The sequence below is a fragment of the Phodopus roborovskii genome, unplaced genomic scaffold, assembly GCF_943737965.1.
Source record: "Phodopus roborovskii unplaced genomic scaffold, PHOROB, whole genome shotgun sequence".
Lineage (NCBI taxonomy): Eukaryota > Metazoa > Chordata > Mammalia > Rodentia > Cricetidae > Phodopus > Phodopus roborovskii.
Window position 1 is genome coordinate 1109214 of NW_026126548.1, and position 20768 is coordinate 1129981.

Consider the following 20768-nt stretch of genomic DNA (forward strand, 5'->3'; position numbering starts at 1 on the left):
AATTTACGGGTATATAGGGCTAACTAAGAATTTGTTTTTACTTACTTTTACTCAGTTCCTGTTTTTAAATGGAATTGAAAGTTGAATAATAAGAAAATGTTGTATTTGCCCTATATAAAAGTATTTGTTCAAAATGAGCTGGAGTTATAGACCTACCTGCCTCTGCTTCTGAAGTGCTGGCATTAAAGGCATGTACACATTGACCCGCTAGCTACATTATTGTTCTTTTTCTTTTTTTGACTCTTATATTTAGTCATAGTGCTTGTTTATATTTTTACTTTCTGTGTTTATTAGTTGTTTCAATATTTCTTGCCGTAGTTTTGTGTTGTTGCTGTTTTGTTGTTCCTCTGCTTTCTGTTTTAAGTTTGTGTGCATCAAGCACATACATAAATGTACCACCAGGGGCTAGGAGAAGTTGTCAGGTCCTTTGAGTCTATGGTTGCAAGCAGTTTCAGCCACCCAACCTTGGTGCTAGGAACCAAATGTAGGCCCTCTGCTTTTTTGCTTTGAGATACTTATCATGTGCACCAGGCTGGCTCTGATTTCACACTTTCCACATTTTACAAAAAGTTGGGAGTGGTGCTTTAGTTTAGACAGTAAAGAAATAAGGAGGGTAGGGGACCATGCTTTTAATTCCAGCACTCTGGAATCTCTGTGAATTCAAGGCCAGCCTGGTCTACAAAGTGAGTTCCAGGACAGCCAGAGCTACACAGAGAAACCCTCTCTCATGGAATCTCATACCTGTAATATCAACACTTCTGGGGATGGGGGACAGAATGGTGACCACAGTTCAAAGCCAGCATAGACCTTCTGACATACTCTGCTTAACAAGACCCTGTCTGAACCCCCCCCCCAAGTACATTTTATATTAATGTTACTGTGGTGGTTGTTTTTGTTAGGTTATTTCAAGCTGTTTATTGGAAGGAAGTTGGTTGCAGGTTTTGTTTAGATTAATCTTCACTTGTGTGTAGGGAAGTGGTGTGTGCATGCTAGTAATTGGAGAGGCAGAAGAGGGTGTCCATTACCCTGGAGCTGGAGTTCTGGGTAATTTTGAGCTGCCTAACTTGAGTGCTGGGAATTGAACTTTTATCCTTTGGAAGAGCAGGACTTGCTTTTTATCTGCTGAGCTGTCTCTATAGACTCATGAACACAAATGATGCTAAAACATAGTTATTATTATTTCACTGTGATATTCTTAATCTCAGCCTTTACAGAAAATAATTGTGAGATTAATGTTGAAATTAGCATTCTATCCTGGATGCTTATGATTCAAAGGTATTCATCTTAAATAGCCATGAATCTCAACTCATACCATGATAATCATGAACAGTTAACTTTTAAAATTCTTAACTTTTAAAAATTTGATTTGTTTTCATTAGCCATATTTTCTTGTGTATATTTAATTGATAATAGGGAAGTAGTTAATTTTTCAGTAGGAAAACTAAGTTTCTGTCCTTGGCCCCTCTCTTATGTTGCTTATGCTGGCCTTCAGTTCATGTGTTCAAGCAATCTTTGCACTTAAGCATAGAGTGTAGTATTGCCTACTTTCTCTTTTTCTTAAACTGTCTTGAAAAGAACATTCATTTTCTCCCCCCCCCCCCCGCCCCAAGAGAGAAATATTCCAGTTTGGCCTCGTTCCCATTATGTAGCTGAGGGTGACCTCAAGCTTCTCCTGGCTCTACTTCCCAAGTGCTGTCAAATGCCACCATGCCTAGTTTATGCAGTGCTGAAGGTCAGACTCGGGCTTTATGCATGCCTAGGCAAGTGCTCTATGTGCTAAGTATGTCCTCAGCTTCTTACTGAACTATATAATGTTACTTACTGAGCATGATAAACAGATAGTACACCATTTTATATAGTTGTGAGTATATAAAATTGGAGTGTCTGCAGGTTTAGAAACCCTGTTACTTGAAGATGCTTTTATTATTTTCTGTAATCATTGGCATTATTTATTTTGAGGATTTGCTAGGTGGCTTCAAAAACTTATCCTATTCCTGGATAGCTTGCTCATCCCACCCTCCCCTTTTGAGTTCCAGGACAGCGCTCCATAGAGAGAACCCATCTCAGAAAAATAACCAAAAATAGAAATAAAGGGAATAGAGGAAGATGTGGAGCATTAACATTAGGCTCCTGTATACACAAAAGAGCACACACAAACACATATACAAAAAAGACAAATTTGTGTAGCAGTAAACCTAATACTAAGTCACTTTATGACATTGTTCTTGGGTCTTGTGAAAAGTTGTGTGCTAAATTACTTACTGCTTGTACTTTTTGTAAGAAGAGTTTTCTGTTTAAAGATTGAAAATGAGTTTTAGGGTGACATGTTCTGTTGTCATATGTGTTTATCAAACTGTTGACTTATACCCAGATTTAAAACCTGGAATGGTAATAGTAAACAGAGTGTGTTCCTCCCCAGCCGTGTATGTGTGTGTATTCATGTGTGTTCACTCTAAATATTTTCCGAACTTAGGAAAACAAAACAAAAAAAATCTTTAAGATTTTTTTTTTTCTTGTGCTCTGATTTTGTTCCTTCAGTTGGTGTGTTTGTCTTATACCAAGGTCTTACTGAAGCATATTTTCTTTCAGGATATACTTCTTATTAATGTGGTGATTGAACAAATGATCTGTGATACTGACCCTGAGCTAGGAGGTGCAGTTCAGTTAATGGGACTTCTTCGTACTCTAATTGATCCAGAGAACATGTTGGCTACAGCTAATGTAAGAACTCATACATTGGTCTTAAATTATTTTAATATAATTTTTAGAAACAACAAATATTTTAGTAAGTATTTCTATTTAAAGACCAGTGGTATTCTTAAAATTAATTTTCAATATATACAACCTTGTTATTTGTTCAGCTTCTTTTTTGTTGTTGTTGTGGGTAGAGGGTACACCATGGGGTCTGCATGGAGGTCCAAGGATAACTTGTAGTCATAGCTCTGTGCTGCTACCACATAGGACCCAGGCATCAAACTCAGGCTTGGCCATGATTGGCCGAAGTACTTTTCTTAGCTGAACCCTCACTTGACCAGAAATATTAACTAGATTAGGAATTTAGTTCCTTGCCTTCTATATCTTAACTTGTTTTCTTAAAAAGATGTATAGCATAATTTTTAATTTATGTATCCATGACTGTCTGGAACTTGCTCTGTAAACCAGGCTGAACTTACAGAGATCCTCCTACCTCTGCCTCCTGAGTGCTGGTATATGCCACCACACCCAGCCTTTAATAATAATTTTTATTAATAGTCTTTAAATAATACTGGGCTGTATTTTAAGTAAACAGGGTTGCAAATTTTATTTTACATGGTCTAATAACAATAAAAAGCAAGAAAATTGTTGTAAACCAAAGGGTTTGGGGGCTGTTTTTTGTTTTGATTTTTGTTTTTGTTTGTTTGTTTTTAGAGATAGTGTTTCTCTGTATATCTCTGGCTATTCTAGAATTTTCTCTGTAGATCAGGCTGGCCTTGAATTCACAGAAATCTGCCTCCCGAGTGCTGGGATTAAAGGTGTATGCCGCCACTAAACACAAGGCCCAAGATTCTTAAATATATAAATCATGTATTCAAGAATATTAATAATAGTTATTTCAATATGAAAGACCTTTTTTCCCTCAGTAAAATTCCCTAATAATTAGAGAATATGTAAGTTATTTTTAACCTGTTGTAAGCTAGTTGACCCAATTTTTAATAAACTGGTAGAAATTAAGGATTGTCTTCTAAATTATAATGTTTAAGTCTTTAAGGAACAGACTTGAGTTGCATCTTTTCATTCAGTAACCTGATAAATTGCTTTAGTAGATTTTCAGATTTAGACAGGCAGTGAAATGTAAGGCATTGGTGCCTCTCCACCCCCCCAACACACACACACACACTGTTTCTACTTTTTTTCATTTTAGTTTTTTGTGTCTAATATGAATTATAGAGCTTCATACCTGCAGAATTCAGATCGAAGTATATGTATCTAAGTTTGCTTCTTTGATTCTAGGTAGTTTGGGATTCTTTCACATTATCTTAAAGTACTGTTGATAGAGTATGATCGTCACTGCTAATTCTTGAAGCTGTTTCTTAAATGCAAAGGTAATAAAATGTTCTCTTAACACATTTTATTTCAGAAAACTGAAAAGAGTGAGTTTTTAAATTTCTTCTACAACCATTGCATGCATGTCCTCACGGCTCCACTTTTGACCAATACGTCAGAAGACAAATGTGAGAAGGGTAAGTTCTCTTATTTATTTGCTTATGGTGGCAATAAATAAAGTATTATGTGGTGCTTTATATGACGGGAAAGTTATTATTGAAAGATTTAAAGTGCAATGTGAACTCATAATTGTTCCTATTTGTGGGTGTCTTTGGTAAGAACTATCTATAGAATTTGTGGGACAAGGGTTTTCTTCCTTGTATGTAGTTTTTGTTGTTTTTCTGTATTTGTTGCATAAGTTATGCTCATAACTTATGACAAGTTCTAATTATAAATTAAAGTGGGATGGAGACAAAGATAGTTTTGAAGTAATGTGAGTAAAGACCTGTTTAGGCATTTGTGGATGTGTAGATCCAATTTAGCAGCAGTTTTTGTTTTATTGGACGAACCAACTAAGAGGATGGCCATGGCCAGATGTGGTGGCAACAGGCCTTCAATTTCAGTACTAAGAGGTGGAGGCAGGAGGGTCATGAATTCAAAGCCATTTTTAACTACCTAGTAAATTCAAGGATAGCCTGGACTATCAGTGCCTATCTTAAAGGAGACAGGGCCATCGGTCAGACAATGTTTATTAAAGTTACAATGTAAGCATACCCCATTTAATAACTCTTAATTTCTTTCTGATTATATGCCCTAAAGAATATTTTTACATTTACATGTTAGGTTTAATGCTATCACTACATTACATACGATAGAAAATTGAACAAATTGTAGATTGCTATTAAAATAATTGAAATGAATTTTGATTTATCAATGTAACTATCAAAAATGCAAAGTTGTTGGGTGGTGGTGGCACACACCTTTAATTCCATCACTCAGGAGTCAGAGGCAGGTAGGTAGATCTCTGAGTTGAAGGCCAGAAACTGTAATGGGTGGTGGGGAGCAGAGTTAGGTAAGTTTAAAGGAAAAATTTTAAAAAAAATATAAAAACATGTTCCAGAAGTTTTATGTTGCAGTATGCAAGTTAAAATAATGCATTTTCATGTTCATTTCAATATTCTGCAATGTGCAAATATATGGCTAATTCTGTTAATAGATATTTATGCATTGCCTGTTGGTTTTATCAAAACTAACTTAACATGTTTTTCTGATTAAAAAAAAAAATCCATGTTCGAATTTTTGTGTGCCACTTCATCTTCTCAGTCCTACTGTACCACAGTCTGAGTTCTTAAGGATATGCCTGAGAGTTTTGTCATCTGTACTGACTTCTTGTGGTCTGTAATGTATTATTTTTCTATTTCATATTTGATTTAAGTTCACTTCTTTTGAGATCTATTCATAGCGATATTTAAGTTTCTTAGGTATTTAGATAGTATTCTGAGTATTAGCAGTTTAACCATTCTTCCTGTGTACATTTGTTTCAAGCTTTTCCCAGTTGTAAATAATGCTCCTGTGTGCATTCTTGCATTTCCCCATGGAAATGAGCCTATATGTGCTCTAGAAAGTATCCTTTGGCCAGGTTCATATTTTTAAGTATAAACACATTGTTAATGTATGTTACCTTGAAGTTCTAAACATCCAGTATTTTGTGTTTTATAATATTCAATGCAGAAACATATCCTAATTGTTAAATGTTGAATAAAAGAAAGAAACTTATGTACCTGTCTCACCTGTTTTTTAAATCTCACTTTTTTACACAGTGCTTTCACTATTACTATTTTCTTTGTCTCTGAAATTGTGAGACAGGGTTTCGCTGTGTTAACAGCCCTGGCTGTTCTGGAATTCACTCTGTAGACCAGGCCGGCCTCTAACTCACAGTAATGAGCCTTCCTCTTCCTCTAGAGTGCTGAGATTAAAGATGTGCACCACTATACCTAGTTCACTACTATTTTATTTTAATAATCTACCTCTGCACCTACCTAATTCTGTAAAAGATTTGTAATATTCAACCAAAGCAAGCAACTCAGTGGTTGTTAAGAAATTATGATTGATGATGTTTATATATTATAAAATATCAGGAAAATGTGAGATATTGTTAACTGTAGTTGACTTTAATTTTTCTTTTAAAGATAATATGCTTGGATCTAACAAAACCAATACAATTTGCCCTGGTAAGTATAAATACATATTTTTATGAGTACAGATTATGAGGTTTTTCTTAATCGGTATATTGTATATATTAATAGATAAGAAAAGCTTTTTTTTTTTAACATAAAAATAAAATCCAAAAGAAAAACAAAATAAAATCCAAGCATAGACTAGCACTTTTGTTATAGGGAAGAAAGTCTACTTTCCAACTATAAAAGATGAGAAACAGATTGTTTCCTCTATATATTTGTTGTTTTGACATTGTTTTGAGTAATCATTTTCTCTAAGTTGATGATTAAGTTCTTATATTTTAGATGTAATTGATTAGAATCCCTTAGGATTCACCTCTAACACAGTGCTATACTTGTATAAGAGCCTTCCTCTTTTATCATTTGCTTGTCTTTAGAATGTGCATTGAATTTATGTGCATTGAACATTGCTCATCAAGGCCCTGGGAGAAACAACAGAAACCTCTAGGAGAGCTTCCACAGGAGAATGTTCAGCGATTGAATTAAAGTGATTTCTTGACTTAAGATAGAAAAGGGAAAACAATATAATTAACAGTACAGATCACTGTTTTAAAATATCTTGTGTGTGGAGTTGGGAAGATGGCTTAGCACGTGAGCCTGGAGCCCTGTGTTATCCCCAGAACCCACATAAAGATGAAAAGGAGATATTATCCCACACATACATCACACTCACATGCAATAATACCTTTTAAAACATTTCTGTAAAACTGGAGAAATGGCTCAGCAATTAAGAGCACATTCTGTTCTTGTGCAGAAGACTTGATTTCACTTTGGTTTTATATCTCAAAATTCCAGTAACGTAATCTGCAAAGTATGAGGCTCTCGTGTCTTTCAGAGGCACCTACACTTATATGCACAAACACACACAAACATACAAATACTTATGTATGTATGTGTGTATGTATTCAAAAAGACTACTTAAATAATGAAAAATAAAGAAATGGGAAACTTTTATGATTAAAAACTAGTTATAATTTTGCCTCAGGTATACTGGCTATTACAGGCCTTAGTTTGGAACAAGTAAAACTCTTCTTGTACTTGACATAAACAGTGAAGTACCAGAGTTTTATATTGTGTCTTTGAAGGCCATTCCATTAATTAAAGAATGCTGCATTAATTCCAGAAAAAGTCAAGATCCAAACAAGTGCTTGTGTAGACTACAGAGGCTTTTTCTTCCAGAAAAACAGTTCAGTTCCTAGCACACACATTGCACAGTTCACAGCTACCTGGAACACCTGCTTCAGGGACCCACATATTCATCTGGCATGAATACAACACACACATGGGGTTAGGAAGGCTCAAATGCGTAATGTGCCTTTTTAGATCAAATAGTTGTACTAGGTGACGTTGATTGTGTTATTTGGCTGTGATTCTGTAATTTCCTTTCAGGGTAGTGTTTCTTTTCTAAAACATTATATAATATTATTTATATTAAGTCTTTGGTAGATGTTAAAGTTTGATGTACAGTCATTTCGTGAAGCAGAACATCTAGAAGATTCACCAAAAAGGTAGCTTCAGTGATCTGAATGGTGAGAGCTGGTGTATTTAAGATGGTTACGTATAAAATCCCAGCACAATAGTTTTTGTTTAATGCTTAAATAGCAAAAAAAATTTCTTAAAGATGGATTTTGTATATTGTTAAATTGCATTGGGACTGCCAGGTAGCACAATTGGTAGAGGAGCTTGCATGTAGGCCTCTCTTCTGGTCCCTAGACCCCACTCCTAAGAACTGTCCTCTGCAACCACATTAGCACTCCCATGCATATAAACAAATTTAAAAGAAATTTGCATTCAGCCACTTCAGACAACAGTTTCAGAGGCCTTTCCTCTGTTGTGTCATGTATGTATTTGTTCGTATTTGCAATGGTAGCACTAATTAAGAATACATTGCTAGGAAAATGTCAGTGTGACAAGCTTTATTATCACATATGTGTATTTATATCTTTTATGTATTCATCTATTCATTTATTTAAGTATTTATTTGCTGGTTTTTCGAGACAGGGTTTCTCTGTATAGCCCTGTCTGTCCTGGAACTTATGAAGTTGGTTGGCCTTGGACTCACAGAGATCCTCCTGCCTCTGCCTCCCGAGTGCTGGGATTAAAGCCTTATACCACCACTGCCCTGCTGAGCCTTTCTTTCTGTTACTACAGTCTACATATATAAAAGCAATATGTATTTATGTGCCCTTTTTAAATTACATAAAATGTACTTTTGCTCTAAGATATAGGATGTATTTATTCTCTTTAGGTGTATTGAATTCTCACTAGATATCTTTGTTTTGTAGATAATTATCAAACAGCACAGCTACTTGCCTTAATTTTAGAATTACTCACATTTTGTGTGGAACATCACACATACCACATAAAAAACTACATCATGAACAAGGACTTGCTAAGAAGAGTTTTGGTATTGATGAATTCAAAGCACACTTTCTTGGCCTTGTGTAAGTAACAATTTAATGATTGTTTTTGTAAAAATGGTTTAAGAAATACATTTTAGGAGAGGTATGTGCCAGTTTCCCATATAAAGTCATCTGCTTATTGTGTGTGTTAATGAGATGGTTGAGAGAACCTACTACTTCTGTTTTGTATTCTCTTATCTGAGGGCAAGAGGAGTGGGAAATAGTGCTTTCCCACATGCATATTGTTTGCATTAAATTGCATTGAATTGTCCTACCTTTTGTTAGACTACAATAACATATGCAGAAATAGCATTGCTTGATAGAACTGTTGTATCATGTTTTACATGTTGGTGGATAAACACTTGTACTTCAGACTCATATAGCCAAGGACGGCCTTGATTTTTCTAGTAATGCTTTCTTCAGCCCTGAGTACTGGGATTACAGACAAGTGTTACCATATCCAGTTTATGCAGCTCTGGGTATTGAACTGAGGCCATTGTGCATGCCAAGCAACTCTTATCAGCTGAGCGACTATGCCTCCCTTGAGTTACTCTTAATCCCCCATCCTCCTTTATTTTTAGGTCCTTAAAATAGGCAGTGTTGGTAGGGTTGGTGGCTCTGACCTGTAAAAGTAGCACTTGGAAGGTGGAGGCAGGAGGATCAGGAATTCAGGATCATTTTTCACTACATAGCAATTCAGAAGTTGGTCTGGGACATGAGACCTTGACTCAAAGGAACAAAACAAAAACTTAACGTTAACAGCCTATGGGGGGTGTTTTTTTTTTTTTAATCCCTGTACTTATGTGCATAAATGTATTCATACACATATACAGGGGTTTTACCATTATGAAAATTAGATTGTGCTAGTATATTTCTCTGTCCTTCAGTACTACAAATTATTTAGTCTTAATTTTTTTTCTTTCTAATGATAGCTAAATATCATTAGTGTGATTTCTACTGTTTTACCACCTAAAACATAGATTACAGAATTACTTTTGCTTCTGTACCCATTCCCAACTACACTGTGTCTAGTACAATAATATATTTCTGTAAGATTCATAATAATAGGATGGCCAGGCAAAATGTTTGTATACATTTTCATATATTCTTCTTAAATTTTACCATCTACCTACTGACTGGATTACTTTCCCAAAAACTGAGGCCCTTGGCAGGTTCCCAGCACCCTATTGTGCCACTCTAATAAATAGGTAGATAGATGGGTGAATGAATGAATGATTTCCCAAAAGCTAAAGCACTTAGAATTTTCCCAGCATTCTGTAATGAATGCCACACAGATGGGTGGATGGATGGGTGAGTGGGTGGGTGGGTAGATGATAGGAAAGTTGGGGTAGAGGAGAACAGAGCCTCACTTTGAAGTCCCAAGCTAGCTTGGAATACATTACATAGCTCTGACTTATATTGAATTCATGACAGTCCTCCTGCCTGGTACTGAAATTATACATAGTCAAGCCACTACTCAAAAACAAAATATCCCAGCCAATAATTCATAACTCCAGAGAAGCTTGACCCCTCTTCCAGAAAGAGATGAAAGCAGATACAGAAATCCACAACTAACCAGTGAGCCAAGCTTCTTGAGTACAAAGTGAGGAAGGAACAATAATATGAACAAAGGAGTCAAGACCATGAAAGGGAAACCCAAAGAATCAGGTGACCTGAGCTAGTGAGAGATCATTGACTCTGGTCTGACAAATAGGCAACCTGCATAAGACCGAACTAGACTGCAGTAACAATGCTGTGACTGGGACAGCATACAAGGCCACTGGCAGTGAGTCCAAGATCTAACACTAATGCACAAACTAACTTAGTGGAGCCCGTTCTATATGGAGAGATACCTTGCTCAGCCTAGACACAGGTGTGGATGGTGGAGAGGTGCCTTGGTCCTGCCTCAGTGAGATTATGGGACAGACAGACTTAGTAGACTTCCTAGTCCCTCTCTGTAGAACAGATGGAAGAAGGGAGGAAGTGGTAAGAGCCAGAGGAGGGGGGGGTTGGAATGTAAAAAATAAATAATTTTTAAAAGTTTAAAACAAAATTGCTAATTTATTTTTTGAAGAAGAGTGCTTTCTAGATGGGGTTTCTACTCCCAACATGGTGGGATATAGGTCTGAACCCTAATTTGCATTTTCATCTATTGTGACTGAAAGTTATCTTTTTTTTTTATAGAACCTTTTATGTATTATACTTTATGTTTTAGTTTATGTTCCAGTCTTTTGTTGCCTTTTGTTGATGTTTTCCATGTAACTTTTAAAAAAAAAATTAAAAACTTTACTGGGGCTGGAAATGGCTCAATTGAGACTTGCGAGTAAGCTCAAGGACTTGAATTTTGATTCCTAGAGTGCATGTGCATGGCTAGTGGTGTGCAGGAGGATCTCTTGAGACTTGTTGGCTGGCCTGTCTGACCAATGGGAAATCACATCTCAAAGAAGGTGGAGAACACCTGAGGATGTCCTCCAGATTCCCCATGCACACCTAACACACACAGACATACACATTTTAGAAATGATTCATGAATTATTATAAATTCAATTTACCTTCCTTTCATTTATGTTTGGAGTTGTAATGCTTAGGAACTTTTCTATGCTCTAAGATTTTTATAAATATTCTCTTCATTACTTTGTTATTTGCTTTTTATGTTTGCTCATTTAATATAGCTGAAGTATATTGTAGAATATGGTATGAGGTGATAGTCTAGGTAGCTAGTCATCTATACCAACAACTTCATTAAATAAACTATATTTTTCTCTGAAATGTAAATGCTACTTCTGTGCAGTAAACTAACAAAACACATGTACCTTATTTCTGTAATTTCCATTACTTAATCTCATCAGATATAATAACAGTGTTGTCATTATATTTCTGTGGAAGGTTAATGCCTGCCTTCTGAGTTTGCCTCATTAATTTTCTTATTTTTCCTAGTTAGCTATAGATATTTATTCTTTAATGATAACATGAAAATTGTATTCAGTTCATCTCATTTGGAGTTACATTTATTGTATACTAATTTTGGAAGGATTTATGTTCTCATGTTAGGTTTTCCATAAATAATCCCTTAGAGATTGCATATTATGTCCATTAATGTCAATATATCCTGATTGGATGAAATTCCAGTATATAAGTCTTTGTATTATTTCAGTATCTCCATCATTGTAATGATACAAAGCTGTAGTTTGCAAGTCTTTTGTTTCATTCAGCAGCAGCATATGGGTCTGTGTACTCAGACCTTTTCCAGTGTGTGCCTAAGTAAGGGAATATTTGTAAGTTAAAGTACCAACACATAAAAATAAAGGATAAAAGTTGCAGTGTTCTGTAACCATTTTAGCAATAATATTGCTAATTTTATTTAAGTAGTAAAAGCTAATTGAAGAAGGGAATGCTGTTTTTAATAAACAATGAAATGCCAAGTTATACTCTTTAGTTACTACTCTTGGTTTTTGTTAGCAAATGCAATCTGATCTACCATAGCTCATACATAATTGGCAAACAAGGAAATAATTTCATAATATGGAAGTATATTGATTCACAAGTGAGTGTTTTGAGACAAAAGAAACAAGAGTAGTTGGAAATCTATGTACTTCATTGAAAAAGTTTAGATCTGTTGTGTTATGATACTTTCTTTGATTAATTTCAGTCAAAATTAAAAGCAAACACCTGTCTCCATACATTTCTTCTCTGGAAATGTGATAGGCTGTACCACACCTATACCCACTTGGCCTCCTAATTCAGTGCCTTCTGTACTGCACCCACTATCTTTGCTTTCTGTGTTACTAGCATTTGGCATTCTATAGATGCTGGGTTTGTTGTTGTTGTTTTTGTTTTTTAGTTATTACTATTGTGTGTGTACATGGTGTTAGAGAGTAAATTTGTCAAGTCTGTTCTTCCACTTGGGTATTGAAATCTGGTCACCAAGGCCTCCTGCATTAAGCCAGTCCAGTTACTATTCCTAAACTTTTTGTTGTTTGTCAAAATTCAGTTTTTTTTCATGTACTATTTTACTTTTTATTTTGGAAATTTTTATACATTGCTTTATGTTAAAATGTGTGCAAAATAATTTTGGTTAAATTCATTAACCCCTTTTTACTTTTTTTTTTTTTCTAAATTAGGTGCTCTTCGCTTTATGAGGCGGATAATTGGCCTTAAGGATGAATTTTATAATCGTTACATCACCAAAGGAAATCTTTTTGAACCGGTTATAAATGCCCTTTTGGATAATGGAACTCGGTACAATCTATTAAATTCAGCTGTTATTGAATTGTTTGAATTTATAAGAGTGGTAAGTTTATATTAACAATCTCTTAATAATCTTATGTAAACATGTAATTATTTTATATAAAAGTAAAATTTTATATACTCAAATTGAGTTTTCATTCCTATTTTCATGAAATTGTTTCTTCCATTTGTCTTAGAATCTATTTCTAATAAAATGAAAATATAAAGTTCACATACTTTCTTGTTCTTACTTGTAAATGGCTAAGAGTTGAATTACAGTATTATGTGGATTTTTGGGATGGGTCACGGTTGGTGATCTTATAGGTTCTTCTATGTAACCACCAAGTCACTCCCCAAACCACTAATGAAAATTAGGACATTTAAACGTGAAATTCAAGTCTTGTAATTCATATTTGCTCATTTTTTCTCAGGTCCATTTTACTTGGAGAAATGTTTTAGGATCATGTGTGGCATGTTGAACATTTTAGTCAAGCAAGATATTCTTGTGATCTATTATGAAACAGCAGTTTTCTATCATAGGAGTAATAATAAAAAATGAATACAAAAATTTAATTTTGTTCTTTAGCATTATTTTATATAACATGCCTAAATAGTCGGGTGGAATTTCAAAAAATTTGAGGTTGAGGGAATTGGAAAATTAAAAGTTAAAACTACTTTTGTTATAGTTGAGGGAACTGAGGCAGCAGAAATGACTGTCAGCTTGTTGAATGAAACATCCTCACCGCTGTGTTCCAGTACTTTCATGGGGATTTTTCTCATAAGGAGATCTGGAGAGAGCAGTGCACAGATCATAGATGAACTGATTACTGTAGTCAACATAACAAATTCACCTCTTGTGCATCTAGACATAATTGAGTCATTCGCATCATGGAACTGGCTATGTGAAAAGAATATGAACGGGAAAACTAAAAACTCACTCTCTCCTTTTGTTTCTTACTAGTTAGATTTCTAATCATTTGCTGTTCCCATATGAAGATTTTTTAGCTAACTAAATTATTTTTCTAAGAGTGGTCACTTGCCAGGATTATGATTTTAAATAGGTGAAGTGTAGTTTAGCCTTGGAAGACGAGCAGCATAATCAGTTACCTTAGCCGCTGTCTGTTCTGCTGCCTCTCATGAGCTTTCTATGGATTTAGATCATTTTTCCTATAGCATTTTGGTGAGATACTGATAAAATGAGTTGGGTTCACACCTCATTTTTTGTCTGAAAATTGATAAGCTTAATATACTGAATCTTCAACCTTAACATGTGTTTGTTCTATTTACAACAGTTAACTGCCAAATATAAAATGTAGAGTTCCAGTTAAGTAGTTTATCCAATTTGTATATACAATATAATCAAAGGAGTCTGTGCTTATTATCTGTTTAGATAAGACACTATTTTGACAGCAGTTAAATAAGAAATCATTAACATTTACTGAACATTATGGGCTTAACATTTGTTTCTTAATAAACTCTGAAGGCCTAAATTTTAAATTTTGTCTTTTTGTAAAATGGATGTAACTTATTTCATAGGATTGTGAGGATTATGTATAAAATTGTGGAAGTATTAATTATGAAGTACTGTATAAAGCATTAAATAAACTAAATCCATTGCTTTTCAAATGTTCCTTATAGCCCCCTAAAGGGCTCCAGTGAATTGCCTCTCCTTGTTCCAAGTTTTCTGTGGAGTCCTGTCCTGGCTCATGTATAAGGAATCTAGGACATTTATTTTTAGAAGGTGATTTTGAAAAACCCTTTTTTGATCAACTTTGGAACTATTCAAGTTTTTTTTTTTTTTTTTTTTTTTTTTTTTTAATTTTTTCTCTCAACAAGTATTATATTGTTTTGTAAATACGCATTTTGTGCCTATACAGGAAGATATCAAGTCTCTTACTGCACATATAGTTGAAAACTTTTATAAAGCACTTGAGTCGATTGAATATGTTCAGACATTCAAAGGATTGAAGACTAAATATGAACAAGAAAAAGACAGACAAAATCAGAAACTGAACAGGTATTGTTTAAGTGTATTAACATTTGTAGAAAGCAAAGTTAAGTATGAAATTGTCCAGTTGAGATGTTAGTGTATGACATTTTCTATATTAGCACACATAGCCTTTATAAGAGGGTCAGCTGTCCTTTCTGCCCCATCCATTACACATAACTTGATAGTGCATATAGTAACTCAAGATGGACTCTGACTACATTGTACATGGTGATCTAGATTATTGTGATGTATGTACATCATAACTTAAAAGTGTTTTAGTGCATCTTGGTTTATTCTTCTCAAACTTATCTGGTCATGACCTTGTAGACATTACTCAATATCTGTAATATATTTGTTACAGTGTACCGTCTATATTGCGTAGTAACCGATTTCGCAGAGATGCAAAAGCCTTGGAAGATGATGAAGAAATGTGGTTTAATGAAGATGATGATGATGAAGGAAAGGCAGTTGTGATACCAATGGAAAAATCTAAGACCGAAGATGATTTTCCTGATAGTTATGAAAAATTTATGGAGACGAAAAAAGGTGCTAAGATCCTGAATTTTCTTAATAGTACTTACTCTTCTTAGTAAAACAGACAGCCTGAGTTTGTTCCTTAGCACCATGCACACACACACACAAAACCATAAAATAGTAATAACAATTAACTTTTACTTGTTTGGGGAATTCTGGCCAAGGTTTGTAAAACAAACACAAGACTTTTAAGCTGAGTTGTCCACACTTTCCAATTATTTTAGGTGTTCAAGATGATTTTAGGTTTTTCAAGATGATGTCTTGGGTGCTATTTATTTTGGATTTAAGTTTTTTCAGTTTATACTTGTTCTAGCCTTGAGTTTATAGTTTTCCAGTCTCAGCTTTGCAAATGCTATAATCACTGTGTGTGCCACCACAACTGTCCTCTGTTAGCGATTTGTCTTCTATTTATACTTCTCTGAGCAGACTAGTCTTGACTTCATTTCTTCATGAAAATTTCATAGAGGATTTTTGTTATGATTAAATTGAGTGTTTATGTTATTAAGTAACAAACTGTAACTAGAGACGCTTAGAGCAGTCTGCATCTGATGTTTACAGCCTGAGTAAGTGAACTCAAAGAAGTAACTTTGCTCTTTGATAATTCAGCTTTCATTAAAGTTAGCTTAAAGAAAGATATAATAGGGGGAAGCTGGGCATGGTGGAACACTCCTGTAGTCCTAGCATTCTTGGACTAAAGCCATAGAAGCTCTGTGTACTCGGCCAGGCATAAGAAGACCCTGTCTCAAAAAAATAAACCCAGGTATGGTGGCACCCTGTTCTAACCGCAGCACTCAAGGTGGAAGCAGGAGGATTAGAAGTTGAAGGTGCTCCTCAGCTACAAAGCAAGTTTGAGACTCAGCTGACGTATGTTAGGCACTACCTCAAAGGGGGAAGAGGGAAGTTTTTCTACTTGTTGTATAGCACTAAGATATTGTTTGTATCAAGAGAAAGAAGCAGTGTCCTAAAGAACACTGACCTGCAAATACTCTTTGTATAATAGAAATTTCTATGTTGAAAGGCAACATTATTTCTTGGATGTATTTTGAATGTGGCATTTCTTAGAAAATTCATTCAGGTGACTTAATACCTTTTTTTTCCAGCTATACCCCAATCTATCTCATTTCCTATTCATGAGTACCATGAATTCCACCAAGAGGGGCAAAGAGCTTATTGGTGTTCTAAAGAACATTATATTTATGTAATTGCTAAAGCTTGAACGAAGGGTTTTGTGTGTGTGCTTGGCTAATGTTCTACCACTAAGCTATGTATCCCCATCCTGAAATAGGTGCTTTTTGTTTTTTTGTTTTGTTATTTTTGTTGTTGTCGTTGTTTAAAAAAAAAAAACAAACTTTTTTTTTTTTTCTTCAGTCAGTAGATACTACCCTCAATTTAAAAGGAGCAAGAAGGCCATACCTAAGTATTGCATCTATTGGTGGGTGCATGGTGTTACAAAATGTGTTAACAGAATATTAGCCAAACTTGAAAGGGGTTTGGACACTTAAACTATTGAAGAAATAAAGTGAACACATACTCTAGGAGAAATAAGTAAAGGAATTTGGAATTTTTAGGGAGTAAGAGACTTAATACTTAATAGTTGTCTTGAAGTATTTGAAGTGGTGACTTGTGAAGGGTCAAGAACTGCAGAATCAGAGGGTGGGAAGACAGTAACAGAAAGCAGACTGCTAGTAACTTTCTAAGTAAACACTGAGATTAAGCAGTAGGCCTTCTACCTTAAGCTTGGTTCTGCTCTTTGAGGTTCCTAAGATCCTGACCAACAAGAATATGTACATATCTTGTACTCTCAGAAGGCAAACACAAAGTTGTATGTTGTTACTTTGACAAATGCTTTGATTTAGCACTATTTAATACAGGCTCAATTTTACTTTTGCTTTAGCAAAAGAAAGTGAAGACAAGGAAAACCTTCCCAAAAGGACATCTTCTGGTGGCTTCAAATTTACTTTCTCCCATTCCCCCAGTGCTGCTAATGGAACAAGCAGTGCAAACAGTAAGTCTGTGGTGGCTCAGACAACATCAGCAAGTTCTAATGGGTCCTCTTCTAAAACTACAAACTTGGCTACATCAGTGACAGCCACTAAGGTATGTGAAAGAAGCCTTGCACACAATCTCTACCTTTCCCATTTGTAACAAAAACTATTCTGTTTACTGAAGATGATTTAGGTAAATTTTCAAACAATGAAAAAGTTGTGTTGTCCTCAGAACCTGACTCACGACATTATTTGCAAACTCTTGAGTTTACCTTGCATATCATAGAAAGTTTACAATAAACATTTCTTTTCTTCTGTTGTTAGTACTTTTGTTTTATTAAAGCACTGTTGGTCATTTTATTTAGCTAAAAGTTATATGTGACCATATCCCCCTCCTCACCCTGTGTTGTGGCATCTAAGTTGGTTCTATCACTTACTTCACTGATCTGTTAGTGCTATACTTTAATATTTCTTTCCCCATTATGTAGCTACTAACAGTAGTAAGGTTGAATTTGCTCTTCTGTGTTTTGTCTCTTCGTTGATTTAAATTTTTTTAAATTTTAAATTTTAAATTGATTTAAATTTTTCTTAATTGGAATGATTTGTTTTTTCAGTTAAGGGTATTAGTCTTTTTGTAATTTTCATGACAAATGTATTTCTCATTGGTTTAATGTTATAAACAAGTTTATATTTTGAACTTCATCATTTGTATACCTTTTTTAAAAAATCTTTTACAGTTTTCATTATGTTAGACCACATTTTCCTTCAGAAAAGGTATGACTAGCTTTAAGTATAAATACAGGACAACTGCTGCTATATACAAATACAAGGATATATTGACATAGTATAAAACTTAACTTGATTCAGTCTGAGCAGTAACATTGTCTTAGGGTTTCTGTTGCTGTGAAGAGATACAATGACCACAGCAACTCTTACAAAGAAAGACATTTAGTTGGGGTGGCTCACCTATGGTTTCAGAGGTTCAGTCCATTGTCAATATGGGGAGCATGGCGGTATGTAGGCAGATGTGGGGCTGGAATAAGTTAGCTAAGAATCCTGTATCTTGTAGACAACAGCAAGATGACTGAGCAAGTTGACTGAGACACTGAGCAGTATGCTCAGCATAGGAAAAGCTTGCCCTCACAGTAACATACTTCCTCCAACAAGGCCATACCCACACCAACAAAGCCACACCTCTTTATAGTGCCACTCCCTATGACGTTATGGGGACCAGTTACATTCAAACTACCACAAACATTGAAAAACTCCACCATATTAAAAATGAGCACTCAGGAGGAAGGAGTAGGTTTTTCTGCCTGCCGCTGGTTTTGTCCGCCATCCCCAAATAACACACAGAGACTCTGTATTTGATATAATGCTGTTGGCCAGGTACTAGTTTCTTATCGGCTATCTCTGTCTTAAGTATTAACCCATTTCTGTTAATCTAAGTATTTCCACGTGGTTTCATCTTACCAGGGAATGGGCTGGCATTGTGTTCTCCCCATCTCTCCATCTTGGCTCCTCCTTATTACTTCCTCTTTCCTCCTCGTCTCCTAGTCCCACCTATCTTGCTTTCCTATTGGCCAACAGTGCTTTATTCATTAACCAGTATGAGAAACATATTTACAGAATGACATCTCCCATCCCAGAGGCAGGTGGATCTCTGTGAGTTTGAGGCCAGCCTGGTCTTCAGAATGAGTTCCAGGACAGCCTAGCCCTGTCTAAAACCCTTTCTAAAATAATAATAATAATACTAATGTAAAATAAAAAATTAAAAACTGGCCAGCATGGTGGCAGATTCCTTTAATCCTAACTCTCTAGAGAAGAAGGCATAAGCAGGTGCATGTCTATGTTTTGAGTCCAGCCTGGTCTAGTGAGTTCCAAGCCAACTAGTGATAATATAGGAAGACCATCTAAAAATAAGGAAGATAAAATAAAAGCCATAAAGAAGACCCAACTAAAATGAATGTTTTTGTTTCTTGTTTTTAAGTCTGAGTTTACTCTTTAACAGAAACATGTAACCTCTTCATTCAGGGTTTTATCTTCAGCACTGTAGTGAGGTAAGCTCTTGGTTAAAGCTCCCATAAATAATTTCTTCAGTGAGATTCATGAACATTTTGTGTTTTTTTTTTTTTCTTTCTTTTTGTTTTTTAAGACAGAGTGCTAGGATTAAAGGTATGTGCCCCACCACTCAGCCACATTTTCTTTTCTTCTCTCTAATAACCCAGCATTTAACAGTCTCATAATCTCAGCACTTTTACCACTTTCCATTTTGCTTTGCAGCTTGATCTCTTACAAAGTATTTGGTGTCTTGATTAATGGGGTAGACACCCAATAGCATGGAAAATGCCTGGGTTTGGGGTTGGGGGTAGGAACCTCACAGTCATAAGGGATGTAGATCAGCCTTGCTGCTGAGAATTCATTCATAAGCTCCCAGAGGTTTTATGGCATCATCCTTGTAATGTCAGGTTTGTTTCTGGCTTTTAAATATGGTCTTAGTTTCACGCATTAGCTATTAATCATCATAGCACTTTTATCTACTTTCAAAAGTCAGGTATTATTGAAGGTGCACTTATAAACAAGCAGACATCTGTTTGTTTTTCTATAGATAATTTTGGACTATTTTTCACTTCTAAATAATATGCTAATATTGTTGTGTTGTTTCACTCACCCTTCCTGTGGTTAACGAAATTTAACTTTGTTACGTTTACACATAAATTGAATACCTTACCAACTCCTTTCCCTTTGTTCCTTATGCTGTAGGTGTGGTTCATACAATGGTAATTTTGTGACTATAAACACAACAAATGGAGTTTACTAATTAATTTTTACTTTTCCTGGACTCCTTTTCTCTGTCCTGGAATTCATTTTGTGGACCAGGCTGGCCTCAAACTCAGAGATCCTCCTATCTCTGCCTCCCGAGTGCTGGGATTAAAGGTGTGCACCACCAGTGTCCAGCTTTTCTTTTGTTGTTTTTCCTGGATTAAATGCTGCCCTTTCTTTCCATTTGTTACTGTGGATTACGTGCCTGTTGGTAGTTCTTTGAAGACTTCTCAGATCCACATATATCCTCCTTGGAAAACTTCCCCTTTCTGGTCTTCTAAACTGGTTTCTCTGCAGACATTTCTTGAGGTTTCCTCAACCATTGCCCTAAACCTCCATATCCCCTGTTTTAAATTATCTTTCCTAGAACCCAGCCCTCTCTAGTCTTCATTTTTATGGAGTGTGTTATCTATCCGTTTCCTAATCAAAGAACATCATGAGAAGTAAAGCTTTAGACCATCCAGGCATGAAAATGTTATTGTTCTAGCTTTCTTGACTGACAGTGGAATACAGTGCAGAACCAGGTTTGACAGTCTCTTGAAGACCA

The 20768-nt window shown here is 35.3% G+C and overlaps 1 protein-coding gene across 1 annotated transcript in view; it reads left to right on the forward strand.

The window, feature by feature from the left end:
- Ppp4r3b (protein phosphatase 4 regulatory subunit 3B) overlaps positions 1-20768 on the forward strand; it is a 46641-nt gene that overhangs the window by 20296 nt on the left and 5577 nt on the right. Inside the window, exons 8-15 of the mRNA XM_051200707.1 lie at positions 2590-2721; positions 4118-4220; positions 6213-6254; positions 8546-8704; positions 12784-12953; positions 14767-14906; positions 15241-15425; positions 17308-17510. Coding sequence (XP_051056664.1) covers positions 2590-2721; positions 4118-4220; positions 6213-6254; positions 8546-8704; positions 12784-12953; positions 14767-14906; positions 15241-15425; positions 17308-17510 — 1134 coding nt within the window. The remainder of the gene's footprint in view (positions 1-2589; positions 2722-4117; positions 4221-6212; positions 6255-8545; positions 8705-12783; positions 12954-14766; positions 14907-15240; positions 15426-17307; positions 17511-20768) is intronic.